The sequence below is a fragment of the Pan troglodytes genome, chromosome 5, assembly GCF_028858775.2.
Source record: "Pan troglodytes isolate AG18354 chromosome 5, NHGRI_mPanTro3-v2.0_pri, whole genome shotgun sequence".
Taxonomy (NCBI): domain Eukaryota; kingdom Metazoa; phylum Chordata; class Mammalia; order Primates; family Hominidae; genus Pan; species Pan troglodytes.
In genome coordinates this window covers 172,501,016-172,517,970 of record NC_072403.2, presented here as the reverse complement: position 1 = coordinate 172,517,970, position 16,955 = coordinate 172,501,016, and the positions used below count along the sequence as shown (strand labels likewise).

General features: G+C 44.6%; 1 protein-coding gene across 1 annotated transcript in view; it reads left to right on the top strand.

Moving 5' to 3' along the window:
- LOC112209507 (apolipoprotein(a)-like) overlaps positions 1–16,764 on the top strand; it is a 65,624-nt gene extending 48,860 nt beyond the window's left edge. Inside the window, 7 exon segments of the mRNA XM_063813641.1 lie at positions 1,462–1,642; position 1,758; positions 7,823–7,943; positions 10,041–10,147; positions 15,728–15,759; positions 15,761–15,874; positions 16,512–16,764. Coding sequence (XP_063669711.1) covers positions 1,462–1,642; position 1,758; positions 7,823–7,943; positions 10,041–10,147; positions 15,728–15,759; positions 15,761–15,874; positions 16,512–16,673 — 718 coding nt within the window. The 3' untranslated portion in view covers positions 16,674–16,764.
- The last annotated feature ends 191 nt before the right edge of the window (positions 16,765–16,955 follow it).

Sequence of the window (16,955 nt, the reverse complement as noted above, 5' to 3'; positions counted from 1 at the left end):
GAGTGGCTGCAGCCAGCAGAGGATGGACTGAGAGCAAGAGAGGAGGTCCTGCCCAGGAACCCATCCTAGAGAAACAGCATCCTGCCTGGGAGCTAGTCTTCCAGGTCAGCTTTTATGTCTTGTAGACGCAAACCCACTTGACCCACCTGAAATGGTATTGACAGTAATGCTATTTTCATGGTTGTTTTTCATTGTAAATGCAGAGCCTTTTAGCTACACAACGAGTACAGAGAGTGGGGGCTGGCCTGGGAATGATATCATCTTGGATGGGATTTCCTCCTTGGAGAAATATATGTTAGTTCCAACTCACATATTAATATACAATCCTATAGAGAGAGATACAGAGAGCTAGAGAGACATAGATGTATTTGCATGTGCATAAAAAATCTATAAGACACACTTCAAAATCTATACCGGTTCCTCCAGAGGTATGTGTTTGGCAGAAAGTAGAAGGAAGGTATTCTGGTCCTTTCTTAAGCACATTTATATATGATCTCAGTTTTTATATGGAGCATTGATAGGGTTTGGCTATGTCCCCACCCAAAATCGCATCTTGACTTGTAATCTCTATAATCCTGGTAATCCTCATGTGTCAAGGGCAGGACCAGGTGGAGGTAATTGGATCATGGGGGCAGTTTCTCCCAGGCTATTCTCATGACAGTGAGAGAGTCTCCTGAGGTCTGATGGTTTTGTAAGTGTCTGGCATTTCCCCTGCTTCCACTTACTGTGTCCTGCCGCCTGTGAAGAAGGTGCCTGCTTTTTCCCTTGCCTTCTGCCATGATTGTAAATTTCCAGAGGCCACCCCAGCAATGTGGAACTGTGAGTCAATTAAAACACTTTTCTTTGTAAGTTACCCAGTCTGTCTCAGGTATTTCCTCATAGCAATGTGAGAGCGGACTAATACAAGCATATACTACTTTTGATATTTAAAAATAAAAATTAGAATCTATCTTTTAAGGGTATGCAGTGGGTTAGAAATTGAGGACCCAGCCGGGAGCAGTGGCTCACACCTGTAATCCCAGCATTTTGGGAGGCCGAGGCAAGCGATCACCTGAGGTTGGTAGTTCGAGACCAGGCTGACCAACATGGAGAAACCCCGTCTCTACTGAAAATATAAAATTAGCCAGGCATGGTGGCGCATGCCTGTAATCCCAGCTACTTGGGAGGCTGAGGCAGGAGAATCACTTGAATCCAGGAGGCAGAGGTTGCAGTGAGCCGAGATCGTGCCATTGCACTCCAGCCTGTACAACCAGAGCAAAACTCTGTCTCAAAAAAATTTTAAAAAATTAAAAAAAGAAAAGAAATTGAGGACCTTTTTTGTTGTAGTAATTGTATGGTACCCTTAATGGGAATCTTTCAAAGTCACTTGTTAAGACTTTGTTAGAACAAAATGTAGAGGGTGCTGGGTGCCCCTGAATATTCTTCCGCCTCCTGTAACCTGTATTGCTTTGGAATTTCCAGTGGCCTGACAATGAACTACTGCAGGAATCCAGATGCAGATACAGGCCCTTGGTGTTTTACCACGGACCCCAGCGTCAGGTGGGAGTACTGCAACCTGACGCGATGCTCAGACACAGAAGGGACTGTGGTTGCTCCTCCGACTGTTATCCAGGTTCCAAGCCTAGAGGCTCCTTCCGAACAAGTAAAAAGTCTGTATCCAGACATCTATGTGCTTGGACAACGGGATGAAAAGACATGAAAAACCACACTGATGCAGAAGCCTTTAGTGCTGCACGGGAGCTCAAGTGTTGGTTGAGGGTCTGCCATGACCAAGGAAGCCTCAGTGCCGTCCCTGGGAAAGCCAGAGCTGTGATTTTTGGCACAACTTGCGAGTGTAGTGACTTTAGGACTGGCGCAAAACCTCCAGGGTGCTCAACTTAACCACTCACCTTGTTCTAAAATAGGTTATTTCAGTGTCCCAGTCAAATTCCTATTCTAACATGCTGTCAACTATGTGATTCTTTCCAAGCCAATAAACATTTCCAGTAATTTCTTAAAATAGTGTTCATGGCAGTCTTCAGCAGTGGCTTCTGACTAATGTGGCCCCTGATTCTGTCCTAGAGAAACCTGACATGACTGCATTGATTCCATATTGTCCTGGGTCTATGTGGCTGTGCATATCATCTGTTTTTTTGTTTTTGTTTTCGTTTTTTTTTTTCTACAGACTCTATGTTTGGGAATGGGAAAGGATACCGGGGCAAGAAGGCAACCACTGTTACTGGGACGCCACGCCAAGAATGGACTGCCCAAGAGCCCCATAGACACAGCAGGTTCACTCCAGGGACAAGTCCACGGGCAGGTCTGGAAAAAAATGTAGGGACATGGATGAAGCTGGAAACCATCATCCTCAGCAAACTATCGCAAGGACAAAAAACCAAACACCGCATGTTGTCACTCAGGTGGGAATTGAACGAAAACACATGGACACAGGAAGGGGAACATCACACCCAGGGCCTGTTGTGGGGTGGGGGGAGGGGGGAGGGATAGCATTAGGAGATATACTTAATGTTAAATGACGAGTTAATGGGTGCAGCACACCAACATGGCACATGTATACATATGTAACAAACCTGCACGTTGTGCACATGAACCCTGAAACTTAAAGTATAATAAAAAAAAATGTAAGCCACTTTGATTTGGACTCTTTTTCCCTTTGCTGACACATCTTTTCAAACAGAGGATGGGCAGAGGAAAATACTGGAAAGACTTCAGGAGGCTAAGCATAATTGGCCTTAGCATGGAAAGTGTAAGCAGCACAGGCCAGCAAAGCCCCACGCGTGTGGGGATTCTCAGGCCTCTTCTCTTTTGTGACATTTTTTTACTGTTTCCATTGTTGGGTGCTGTTTCTCGTTTCTAGTCCTTGTCCTCTAGGCCAGGGGTTCCCACTCCAGTAATGGTACTGGTACTGGTACTGGTCCCAGTCCTGGTCTGTGGCCTGTTAGGAACTGGGCTGCACAGCAGGAGGTGAGCAGCAGGTAAGCGAGCAAAGCTTCATCTGTATTTTCTGCTGCTCCCCATCACTCTCATAGCCACCTGAGCTCCACCAACTGTCAGATCAGTGGCAGCATTAGATTCCCATAGCACAAACCCTATTGTGAACTGCACATGTGAGGAATCTAGGTTGCATGCTCCTTATGAGCATCTAATGCCTGATGATCTGTCACTGTCTTCCATCATCCCAAGATGGGACCATCCAGTTGCAGGAAAATGAGCTCAGGCGTCCCACTGATTTTACATTATGGTGAGTTGCACAATTATTTCGGTATATATTGCAATGTAATTTTAATAGAAATAAAGTACACTGTAAATGGAATGTTCTTGAATGATCCTGAAACCAATGCCCCCTCACCCTGGGTCCATAGAAAAATTACCTTGTATGAAACCAGTCTCTGGTGCCAAAAAGGTTGGGGACCATTGCTCTAGGTTCTAGTGGTCAAAGACATCCTTTATGATGCTTGAGTCATATTTTTCTAGAAAAGATTGGGATGGGCCATCAAGGGGCAGTGGGACTTCTCCTAGTCTCATGCATTCTCTGGGATGGTTTACTTTGGGGCCTGTGTATAGGGAAGACTGAGATATAGGAAAAACCCAAGTGTCTGTGTTCCCCCACTCTCACACCCATGTAACATAACACTTCTCACACCAGATGTGGGGGGATTTCTCCTCACACCCCAAGTGAGTCTCCAGCAGATACCAGCTGGGTGTCCTACAATGTAACTCAGTGCTGACATTCTATCTGGAGACAGTGTCAGATCCCACAAGTTAAGGTTCAGTCCCACAAGACCGCCCCACTGCAGATGCCAATCCCAAGTTCCAGGCTGTGACCTGTACCTCCTCCTGACTGGACAAATTCTGTTTTTCTACATGACCCTCCGTGGATTTGATTACTTTCCTGGAGTGGCTCACAGAACTCAAGGGAACATGTTACTTTTATTTACCCATTTATTGTAAAAGATATTACAAAGGATCCTGGTGAACAGCTAGACAGAAGAGATGCACAGGGCAAGACACATGGAAAGGAGCTCAGAGCTTCTGTGCCCTCTCTAGTGCACCACCCCCAGGTACCCCCAAGGGTTCAGCAACCCAGAAGCTCTCCAAGTGCAGTCTTGTTGGGTTTTTGTGGAGGCTTCATTACAGAGGCACAGTTGATTAAATCATTGGCCATTGGTGATCAGCTCAACTTCAGCCCCTCTTCCCTCCCTGGAGGTTGGAGGGTGGGGCTGACTGGTTCCAACACTCAAATCACATGGTTGGTTCCCTTGGCAACCAGCCCCAGAGGCTATCCAGGAACCCACCAAGAGTTGCTTCATTGCTGCTACCTTCACCCAGGAAACTCCAAGGGATTTAGGAGCTCTGTTAGGAACTGGGGAGCAGATACCAAATATACATTTCTTATTCTATCTCAGTATCACAGGAAGGGAAGGATGACACTGCCTTTGTGTGTCTCGCCTGTGGAGGGTGCACGATGCATGGAAGTAAGTGTTTCTGACTCAACAGCTAACAGGCTTTATCAGGTAGAAGAGCCCTGAGCCCCCAAGGGACAAAGCTCATCAATGATGTTCCACTGTTCTCTGGGGCTCTGGCTCTAAGACCTCCACTGGGTCGGGCTCCTGGAGAAGAGGCCCATTCTCCAAAGACCCTTCAGGGTCACCACCCCTTTGGTCAGGGTGTGGCCTCATAGCTTCTTTTGAACTGGAACACATGACTGATGGCTTTAGAGCATACAAAAAATAAGTTTGCGAAAAGTATCTTAATAATAATAGAAAGAAAGGAAGAAGAAACACTCCTTTATGTCTTCTAAGAATAGATGTGAAACATGTGTGCCTTGGAACACCTTCTCCCTCTCTTGCCCCACCTGAGCTGGAGCTTACATGACTGCTTGTTTTCAGTACTGCCGTAACCCTGATGGTGACATCAATGGTCCCTGGTGCTACAGAGTGAATCCAAGAAAACTTTTTGACTACTGTGATATCCCTCTCTGTGGTAAGTTGCCTTCTGTTTTGGTAAGGAAACTGCTTCCTTCATATGGATTTGCAAAAAAAAAAAAAAAAAAAAAAAACAACAGAAAATGGCTTTTGAGCTGAGTGCTTCTGGGGAGGAGATGGCTGCCCTCTCCACCAGAGCCTGCCCTTCGTCATGGGCATCTTGAACCTGCCCTACAATTGGCCCCATTTGTTAGGGAAACACCCGCCCCTCCCACCACACACACATAAATAAAATAAATGTAAAATTCCCAAAGAGCACACTTAGAGGTGATCTAATCAGCCCCAGGGTGGTCCCACTGAGCACTTCAGTGTCTAGCATGGGATGCATGAAAAAGAAATTTACAGTCATTCGGATAAAAAACCTTTCTCTTCTGCAGCTGAGAAGTATGAAAAATATACGAACAGCAGGGCACAGCTAAGCATGTGGTGCACATTGTAAACCTACAGATGGCCATCCTAGGAATTCAGTGAAGGGTAGTGCAGCTCTTTAGCCCCAAATGGCCTTTCTCCTAAGATTATTCCTCACGATTCACATTAGCATCATTGCTTAGAGACTGTTTGTTGGGTTCCCTCTTCATTGCTCCAAGACTCTTGTTGGGAGTATGAGGCTTGGATCAGGGTAAGTGGAGTTGACATTAGATCTTAAACAACTGGGATAACAAATCCATGGGTATGTCTGAAAAAACAAAAAGCCACTTGGACTTGTCCCCTATTTTACTTTCTGCTGACCAATCAACTTGTCTGTCCTAGTTACAGAAAGCTGTCCTGGACTTTTCATTTGTATAATTTGGTTGCTTGTGGTTGGGTCTGCCATGTGGAAGAACCTTAAGCTGGGGGAAGCAGCTTGGCCTGCAAGTCCACTGAAGACCACCATTCCAAGATTTCCTGGGGAGGTGGTACAGGGCAGTGATGAAGATTATGGGAGCCACACTGCCCAGCTTCGCATTTGGGACACTCCTGGGGAGAGCAAGAGGGAAGAATGAGAGGTTAGGGTGATAGTAAAGATTCTACTTGGCCAATATTATTGTATTGTGGCATTGTGGTCTCTGGATTTAGTGTGAGTTGATAGCTGACCTTTTCCTTGAGTGGGTGTTTTTGTTTGTTCTGCAGAAGCATCTTGGTGGCTCCTCTACCTGAAAGTCCCTCGATGGGGTCAGTTCCAGTTCTCCACTTCTGGCCCCGTCTGGTACATGCCACTGCCTCTCACTGCCTGGGCTCTCTATCCTTGACAGGCTGCCTTGAAGTTGAGCCCACACTGACTTTCTTGCCTCAGACCCCACTACTGTGCCTGGGACTCATGCACCTTTGACTCCTATGGTAGGAAAGTGCAGTAGCTTCTTAGGTGCATTTCTGCTGTCCTCACCCACATAAAGGTTGTATGAGAATCGAGTTCTTAAAGATTGGAGAAAGAAGGAAGAATGGGAGCAAGATTTTTCCCAATGGACTGTGAGGTCCCCCACCTAACCTTGATGTGAGACAAGTGAGGTTAACCCCAAGCCTTGTGAGAAGGGTTCCCATAAGACACTTGGAAATCCTCAGAACTGTTTCCTACAGAAGGATGTGGTTGGTGGGTTTGGTTTCCTGCAGAAGGATGTGGTTTATTCAGGTTTGACTCATGCTTGAGAAATCTATAGACTCTGGTGGAGAATGATTTTAATAGCTGTTTCATTTCTACTAAGACATTCAGTATAAATAATAAGTAAAAATAAATAGAAACGTTCAGTTTTATTTTAAATAGTAGGAGCAGGTACCATAATTTCTGTAGTTACTCTTTTAGTACAATGATGCATGTATACTGTGTGTAAGGCATATTAGCAGAAATTGAGTTCAGCACTAGGGAAGATGATTTCATTCCATGCCATGTTTCTTTAAAAAAAAAAAAAGACTTATATAGATAGATTCTCAGAACAGCCCATGGCAAATGGAAAGTTATTTGGAAAACTCAGGTTCCAAATTCACTGGAGTGTAGAATCTCTGGTTGGTTGGGGAGGAAATTCCTCTTGCAGTTGTTATTAATAATTATATGAATATTATTAACTATATTAATGTTTATAATTTTGAAGACCTTGAAGGACCGGAGACAGAGAAGCACTTTTGAACGCCCTCTGTAGCCCATGCACTGTTGTAGGCATTGATGGGTGGTACCAAAGATGGGACACTGTCCCTACCTCCAGAGATCTTGCAGGCTGGCTGCAGAGAGAAGGCAGAGAGGAGGTAAAAGAAAAATAAAGGCACATGTGTGTAAGTCACCCCAATGACAGTCAGTTAGTCATGGGAGGCTCCCCAGAGGAGCTGTCCTGAAGCTGGCTGAGAGAAGGCAACATTTCAACTTAGGACAGTAATCCTTGCTACATACAATCACACACACACACACACACGTGCACACACAGACTCACATGCAAAAGAAACCTTCATGCCTTTCTGTAAACTTTACATGGGTTAGATGGGGATGGTGATGAGGATGATGATGGGAAGGATGACATCGTGTTCTAAACATATTACATCGAGTCGGAATAACAATGACGAATAACTATTTGTGCCAATCAAGGTCTTCTCAGAAAAGATCTCATTCTAATGCTGAACTATACCAATTTCTTTGATCACTTCTCCAACAAAATAATTAGAAAGCACTTATATTTCCTTTAAAGCAGAGCATCCTGTGTTGTTTACTACCACTTTTGAAACCTAGAAAAAAAATCTAAAAGTTGTTTATAATTTTACTATTTAATTTCACCTTTGAAATGTCAAAAACTCAGTGCTTGGAATTTGTCCTGAATTAATTGACAAAATTGCCAACTTGGACTCAAATGCGACTTCTTTCCCACCTTGTGCCACAGCATCCTCTTCATTTGATTGTGGGAAGCCTCAAGTGGAGCCAAAGAAATGTCCCAGAAGCATTGTAGGGGGTTGTGTGGCCCACCCACATTCCTGGCCCTGGCAAGTCAGTCTTACAACAAGGTAAGAACAGGCCCAGAAACCAACTATATTGTCCTTCCACACAAGCCCCACAAAACCCTTCTACATTTACACAGAACCCACACAGCTGAGGCATCAGTACCTGCCTCTATGTTTTCTGAAGGAGGAAAAAATATAGAAAAATAAAAATAATTATATTATTCTAGGTTCTCTACTTTGAAAATGGCCAAAATTGGAATCTTTTTCTTGATCTAAGTAGCTACATCAAAATCTGTAGGCGCAGTGATTTGCACCAAGTTCCAATATTGCTGGAAAATATTGAAGATGCTCTGAGGGTTTCTATGGATATCCATTGTCTCACTGTCAGATGAAAAGAGAGGGAAGTTTTTAGAAATGTGACACTTTGCAGTGAGGGAGGAGAAGAGCACACTTACCTACAGTCTGTCACAGGCACGTTTTTTTTTTTTTTTACACTTTTGTGAATCATTGAATTCAATGCCGAGGCTACTCATCCATTCACAAACACAGGAAAAAATTATAGGTCATGATCCCCATAAATGAAGAGTAATCAGTCCAATCCCACAGAACCTGGACCTTTTGGGTATCGTTTCAGTGGAACATGCCTTTCATAAGTTCAGTTTTCTTGGGTATCTCTTAGGAAACACGCATAGGAAACAGGCCCAACCGCCTGCATGTTTTGCTTCCTTGGCTCACTTCTACATCAGGGTGCCTGTGCTCAATTACTGTTCTCCCCTAAAGAGCCTTCTTTTCACAGGTTTATGAAATGCCATCGACAAACCTGATCACATTGCATTTCACTCTGCTGTTGATTTGATTTTTCTTTACTTTATTGGTTAGAAACTCCTTGCTCTACAGAGCTTTCACCTTCCACATATTTCAGATTCATTCTTTCCTAAACTGCGTAGTGGTCTGTGTCCTCATGGATTTATCAAAGTGCTGCCAACATGCACTTTTTACCTGTACGCTTCATTACACTCTGGCTCCGAGTGGCTCACGCCAGTATTCTGAGCTATCACCTGCCTACGCAGTCCTAGAAAGCAAGTGATGTTCAGGGATGCTCTGACACTCTAGGAAGGAGAGAAGGGCCTTTCTGGCTCAGCCTAAACAGTAGCTGATCTCTCTTGTGCTCCCCAGTCTCCTCCCCACCATCCCAGCAAATTTGCAAATACAAGGTCTCTGCTTCTCATGGTCCTCAGAGAGCTAGGGTGTTCTGATGGCTTGAAAAAGCAATTTGGAAATTTTGAGTTTTGGAGGTATTCTCTGATAGGCTGATACATTTTGAGTTTAGAGTTCCCACCCCACATCCTCACACCCCTAGAGTGCTCCACCAGGGAACCTGTAGACTGAGGACTTCTGCACCACAGATGTCTGTTGCCCAGAAGCAGAAAGTGTGTCTGCTTCAAAGTTGGTGGCAATGATGATTCTTTGTCAGAATAGGGCATTTCTCATATCCAGTCCTTTATCCCCTTGAACTTACTAAAGTAGAATCAGGTCTAAAAACCAGAGTTCTAATGTTTGAGAGTTCCTGGAACTCTAAGATATATAAATGTTCTTTGACAATGCCATTTTGTTCGTGCAAGGTGCTTATTTCCAATCCTCTTTCATTTGATGTTTAGCATTTTACTGGATTCTTACAACCACGGTTTAGTAACATTCACGAGGAGGAAGTGGAGGATCCAGATGGAGCAACTTGCTCTGGGCACACAACACATTTACAATTTTATACCCTCTTGATGATGTCTCGGCCAGACATTCTGCCCAGTCATCAATGCCCTCTTCAATTAATATGAAAGGACACACTTGGCATGAGATCCCAGTCGTGCACAGAATATACATGAGAAGTGTGCCTTTGTCATCCCTACTTTCAAAGGTGAAGGCCACCCTCAGCTTCTTGCATGCAACTCATGCCTTTCAAATGAAACCTTACATCTGTGTAGTCCATAGGCAACCACAGGCAAATGTGAGGGTGAAACGCTGTGTTCTACATTGCTCTGTGTCATTGAAGCAAGGCAGTGCCAGCTCAGAGGGCTCTGGGGCCTCAAGGTAAGGATGCCTAGTTGTAGGTACTGCAACTCCCAGCTGGGCAGTCAAACATAACTGCTAATACTTCCCTTATAGGCCTGCCATCATCACTGACAGAGTAATCCCAGCCTGTCTGCCATCCCCAAATTACGTGGTCACTGCCTGGATTGAATGTTATGTCACTGGCTGGGGAGAAACCCAAGGTGAGATCAATTCCATTGCCCGTATAACAAATTGTTTTTGACCTACAGTGCATGTTACAAAATGAGCATTTTAGAGATCGTTGTACAAATTCCTATCCATGAACATTGTCCAACTCTCCTGACTTTGCCTGGGCACCTGTCGATGTCTCCATAATCAGTCTTCAAGGGATGTGGGCAAGGGGAGGGGGCCATTTCTTTGAGTCTCTCTCTTTTTTTGCTTTCAGAATCTTTTTTTAAATGATCGTATGTTTCCCTTACACCAAAAGCAAGCAAAAAGCCAGTAGAGGTCGTTGAGTCTCTTAATCATAATTTCAGCGTTCATATTGCTTCCCAGGTAAGTGGGGTTTTGACCCAGACCTCAAGTTAAGGGTGTTAGATTATTTTTCATTTGAAATTCACCAGACTGGGTTTCTAAATATGATGTAAAACAATAACAACAAAAGTTATAGTTAAACTAGTCTTCTTCCCAAATACCCACATGTCTAATGTGTGTGGGAGGGTGTTAGGCAGGGGACCTACATCTGGGGAAGAGGCAGACAGGCCCCGTGGCCCCAAGTCTAGGATGGCATTTGATATTGGTTGATGGGTGAGAGCAAGATAGGGAACACTTGTGCAGGATGTGGTGTCAGCACCTGTATTACATTTTAAGGATTCCTTCTCTTTGCAGTATGCCCTGACAATTATTATACCCATCAGCCTTACCCCCTTGGCAGTAGGAAAACTAAAACTCTTAATGTCTCAATTCCACTTTCTCAGAGGTGCAGGTGAGGGCGTAGGGAGTCTGGGGCCCTGGAAAAGCGTTCTGACTCTGCCACTAGCCAGATAGACCTGAACTACACACGTTACCTCTTTGTATCACTTGGCTCTAATCCCTGTAAAACCAGCATTTTCAAATGGTGCTTTGCACATCAGCCTTTTGTATAAGCTTTCATTTAATGAAATGTCTTTTGGGTTTTTAAAAAACGTTAAAAACCACTGGCCTAGATAATTTCAAAGCTGGGTTCCCTATTTCTGTCTCTTTCCTATTATATTTAAAACCTCACCTCCTTGACTTCTTGTTCCCTTTTTCTGCACTGCTTAGTCTGGGAGCAGTGTGGCCAAATAAAAGGAAACTTGGCTTGAGGGACACCTATGCGTGTGCCAGGCTGCTCCTGGTGTTTGCATATTTTAAAATTTAAATACTAGAAACCTTTCCGCATTAGGTATTGTTGTTTCCATTTTACCATTGAGGAAGCTGGGACTCAGAGAAGGTGCAGGGTGGTACAGACAAACCTGAATTGGAACCCTGGCTCCCGCCTATGGGCTGTCGGGACTTAGAAAAGTCGTGAGCTCTCGCTGATTGTTTCCTAGCTGATGTGGGCTGCAGGGCTGTTATAGGGAAATAATAAGAAAGTGCATCAAGTGCCGAGCACATCCTAAGCACTCCACCATGGCAGCTCCTACTAATAATATGGAATAGAGTTGAATCTAACATGACTCTTTCTTGCAAGTGACAGAAAATCCAACTCAAATTGGATTAAGCAAAACAAGGCAAATTCTTAGTGAGCTGAAAAGTCTTCAGGCTCACATTAGGCCCCAGACCCCAGACCCTCCCAATCATGGAGTAGGCACTATTTGGGGCACAAAGGTGACACTCCCGTGGCTGCAGATGCTGTGGTGGCTCTGGCTCTGTTGAGAAAGAATAAGAAAGGCCACTCTCTCCCTTACATGAACAATAGTCTGTCCACTCTGAGAGACTGAAATTGGGTCATGGTCCTGCCCCTGAGCCCGTCACTGATTGGCTCTGACCTGCATCAGCTGTGCCATGCTGAAGGTGGAGGCAGAACCCCATTCATACCCAGAAGGGAGCAAAAGGTAGATCCCTCACCAGGATTATGGGATGTAGGGTGAAAGGCTGCTGGGCAGCCAGAAAACAAACAGATCCTCTACAATACTTCAACTGATGAAAGCATGAAGCTAAAATCATAAGGATCCGGGTGTGAGTTCTGTCTCTCCCATATTCCATGTGACGTTGGGCAGTTATTTAATCTCTTTTAGCCTCAGCTTTCTCATCTGTACTTACATATAAGGTCATTGTGAGGATTAGGATTATTAATCATCGCCATCATCCCCGTCCACCACTTATCATCATCCTCCCCATCAACATCATCACCACCACCGTCATCATCATTACTACCATTACCATCACCATCACCACCATTCCACCACCATCACCATCATCATCATCACCACCGCCATCATCATTACTACCACTACCACCGCCATCACCATCACCACCATTCCACCACCATCACCATTATCATCACTCTCAACATCACCACCACCATCACCACCACCATCATCACCGCCATCATCATCATTACTACCACTACCACCACCATCACCATCACCACCATTCCACCACCATCACCACTCTCAACATCATCACCACCATCACCATCACCACCGCCATCATCACCGCCATCATCATCACTACCACTACCACCGCCATCACCATCACCACCATTCCACCACCATCACCATTATCATCACTCTCAACATCACCACCACCATCACCATCACCACCGCCATCATCACTGCCATCATCATCACTACCACTACCACCGCCATCACCATCACCACCATTCCACCACCATCACCATTATCATCACTCTCAACATCATCACCACCATCACCATCACCACCGCCATAATCACCGCCATCATCATCATTACTACCACTACCACCACCATCACCATCACCACCATTCCACCACCATCACCATTATCATCACTCTCAACATCACCACCACCATCACCATCAGCACCACCATCATTACTACTACCACTACCACCACCATCACCATCACACCATTGCACCAGCATCACCATTATCATCACTCTCAACATCATCACCACCGTCACCATCGCCACCACCATCATCATTACTACCACTACCACTACTACCACAATCACCATCACCACCATTCCACCACCGTCACTATTACATCACCTTCAACATCATCACCGTCATCACCACCACCATCATTACTACCACTACTACCACCATCACCATCACCATCACCACCATTCCACCACCGTCACTATTACATCACCCTCAACATCATCACCGTCATCACCACCATCATCAGTACTACCACTACTACCACCATCACCATCACCACCATTCCACCACCATTGCCATTATCATTACCACCACCATCATCACCATCACCACCACCATCACCATTATCATTACCACTACAACCATCATCACCACCACCATCATCACTATTATCACTACTATCACCATCACTATCACCACTATCATCATAAATAAACATCACATAACTGGCGTGTAACCGGGCCTTGACCCCAGAGCCCACTCACTGTGTCCTCTCTCCCACCACCTTCCGCACATTTCTAACCACCATCCTGCACTGGCTCCCTGTCTCCTCTGGTCTCACCCACATGTCCACTGAGAAAATGATTCTCAGAACACTAACTAGACCAGGAGGAGTCACAAAACATAACTCAGATCTGTTTATCGATTTTCTATATGTTGATGACATCAGATCAATGGGTGTTCTCAGCTTCTCAGAGGGAGGTCGAAATTCTCCCCCTCTCCCCTTCATGTTTCCAGACCTTCCTTGACTTGGATATTCCAAATGCAGAGTAGGTGTTGAGGCCAAGGGGCTCTTCCGTGTCAGCCCCATCCACAATCACTGAGCTAATCTTGTGGCCCTCTCCCCAGGACCCAATCAGGGAGGGCTTCAATCCTCAAGGTCACCCGTGGCCCCCCTGCCCTCAGAGGTGCCATCTCTACATTGGCCACTGGATGGCAGCACATACTCACAGACCGCGTCAATTTCCTGGCAACTAGTGGTGGGTTTACCTCCTTATCAGGATGTTTGCCTTGCTCTGAGAGCAGATCTGAGAGCAGTGATATCTAACTTAATTTTCAGCAAAATATTTTGAAAAGGGTGCTCCCTCACCCATCTACACAGTCCATGTCATGCACCCCCTGCCCGATGCTTGGTAGTCAGGAGGAGCTTCCTCCATGCAGCTCCTTCCCGGCTAGGGCTGAGCTGGGCTCTGGAGCCAGGCTCTGGGAAGAGCCTCTTCTACACTGCTCATGTAAACTCCAGATTCAGTGTCAGTTTTCTGAACCTGAGGCAATGATCTAAGTGAAGTCCAATACTTTGGGGGAAGAAAGAGAGAGTGCCTCAGCTTTTGCCTGTGTCATGCTCGCAAAGCAAAATATTTTGAGAAATTCTAATCAAAGCTGGGCTTGCAAAATTGGAAAACGATTATTTGTGAGAGCACTGAGACATCCTTGGCATGTCCATCTGGAAAAACAGCATTCCCTCTGGCAGTTTAGCAGATGTTCTGTTTCAATTTGGCAAAGGAAATAAAGCAGTTTTTCACAAAAGAAAAACTACAACTAGGAGAATTGTCCCTAGTTGTATTTCTTCTCCCTAATTGTCAAGGAAGTGTAAATCAGAAAATGAATCAGGACAATTTCCACCTACTATGTTAGCTAATCTTTTAAAAATTGAATACTCACAAGGGTGAGGCGAATTGTTTCCAGTAACATTTTATACTGTCACGCACTTTTAGAAAATAATTTGGGAGTGTTACTGCAAGATAGAAATATGTCAATGTAATTATGGGAACTTAGACTTCAGAAAAGAAACGAGAATGAACTTTATGAACAAACATGTGGAAGATTGGAAGCAAGAGTGGGGCCAGTGTGTACGGGGAGGAAGCATTTGGGCAGTGACTCCGCAGACCCAGGCTCAAGCTGAACTACACAACCTCCTTACACCTCAGTTTCCTCAGCCGTAGAACAGGAATGATAAAAGTGCCTGTTTCATAGGACGGTTGTGAGGATGAAGTGAGATACACCACATTAAGAGCTTGTGCCTGAAAAGGTTAATTCTTAGTAAATGATGACTATTCTTTTTATTGCAATAAAATATACACAACATAACAGTTAGGATTTTAATTATTTTGCAGGGTACCACTGAATGGCATTCAGTACATTCACAATGGTGTGCAACCATCACCATATTTTCAGAACATTTTCCTCATCTCAAAAGGAAACCTCATGCCAATTAAGCAGTCACTCCCCATTAAAATATTAGTTATGAAGATTGTAGCATTATTTTAAAAACTCATGATATACATTGATTGAAAAAATCAATATATAAAATTGTGCATTATGATGTAAGTAGTAAAGAAGCATATAAAAAATCTGAAAAAGTATATAAAAAGAATAGCAATTGCATTTCTCAGACTCTCTTTACATTGTAAAAATCATTTTCGTACTTTCAAAAGAAAAGCAAAAAGTACACAAACAACAACGAACGTAAAACACCATGACAAAGCCCAGATTGTTAAACCCAGATCTCAGGAACACAGAATCATATATGATGTTTACACTCTCCAAGGTCAGAGAGTCCAGCGGCATTGGGAGCTGCCTTGTGTTCTGCAGCCTCACGGACAGACAGGAGGTCCAGCGCCACTGCTCTGTTCTTCTGGTTTTCCTCCTAAACATGTTTTGGGTTCAGCAACCATTTCTTTCATCTTTTAAACACAGGTAACTTTGGGGCTGGCCTTCTCAAGGAAGCCCCAGCTTCTTGTGATTGAGAATGAAGTGTGCAATCTCTATGAGTATCTGAATGGAAGAGTCAAATCCACCGAGCTTTGTGCTGGGCATTTGGCTGGAGGCACTGACAGTTGCAAGGTAAGAAAAGATCAAGAGACCAAAGTTAGTCTTGTGCTCTCCCTTCTTGGTCTCAGCCCCTTAGACTTCAGTCCCAAAGAGGCAAATTCTAGAAGGATTTGTCAACGTTAGACCCCAGTCTAAGTGTTGTTTAGAAACTGCCTAGATCTGTCCCTGAATGCGTATTCAGATCATCTAAGGGGATGTCTTGGGGCTTGAGTTCCAGATCGGTAGCAAGGGAGTTTTAAGTGCCATAACTACCTCAGGTCACTCACCCTCCTGGGGTGTGCTGGTGGCCAGGGACTAAAGTGGTGACTTTTCCAGTAGGGAAGGAGGTAGAGGGTACAGGACAGAGACCAACTGCACATACTTTACAGTGATGCCCAGGCTAGGCCAGTCTAAAGGAAACACCAACACAGGAAGGGATGTGTGTGGGATTCACAAGGGTTTTTTTTACCCCTGGGAGAAACTAAGTGGTGTGGTTTCGCTGAATAGACTTTGCTAAGTACTTAAGCACTGCAGATGCTCGAGTAATATGCCCATAAGTTCCTTTCCGATTTCAATTACTGGGAAAATATACATATGGACAATAGATGGATGCCACAATAAAAGGCTGGCAGCCTAACCCTCACATGAATTTTTCCCTACCTCTATTTAGGGTGACAGTGGAGGGCCTCTGGTTTGCTTTGAGAAGGACAAATACATTTTACAAGGAGTCACTTCTTGGGGTCTTGGCTGTGCATGCCCCAGTAAGGCTGGTGTCTATGCTCATGTTTCAAGGTCTGTTACTTGGATTGAGGGAGTGATGAGAAATAATTAATTGGACGGGAGACAGAGTGACGCACTGACTCACCTAGAGGCTGGAACGTGGGTAGGGATTTAGCATGCTGGAAATAACTGACAGTAATCAAACGAAGAGACTGTCCCCAGCTACCAGCTACGCCAAACCTCGGCATTTTTTGTGTTATTTTCTGACTGCTGGATTCTGTAATAAGGTGACATAGCTACGACATTTGTAAAAAATAAACTCTGTACCTAACTTTGATTTGAGTAAATTTTGGTTTTGGTCTTCAACATTTTCATGCTCTTTGTTCACCCCACC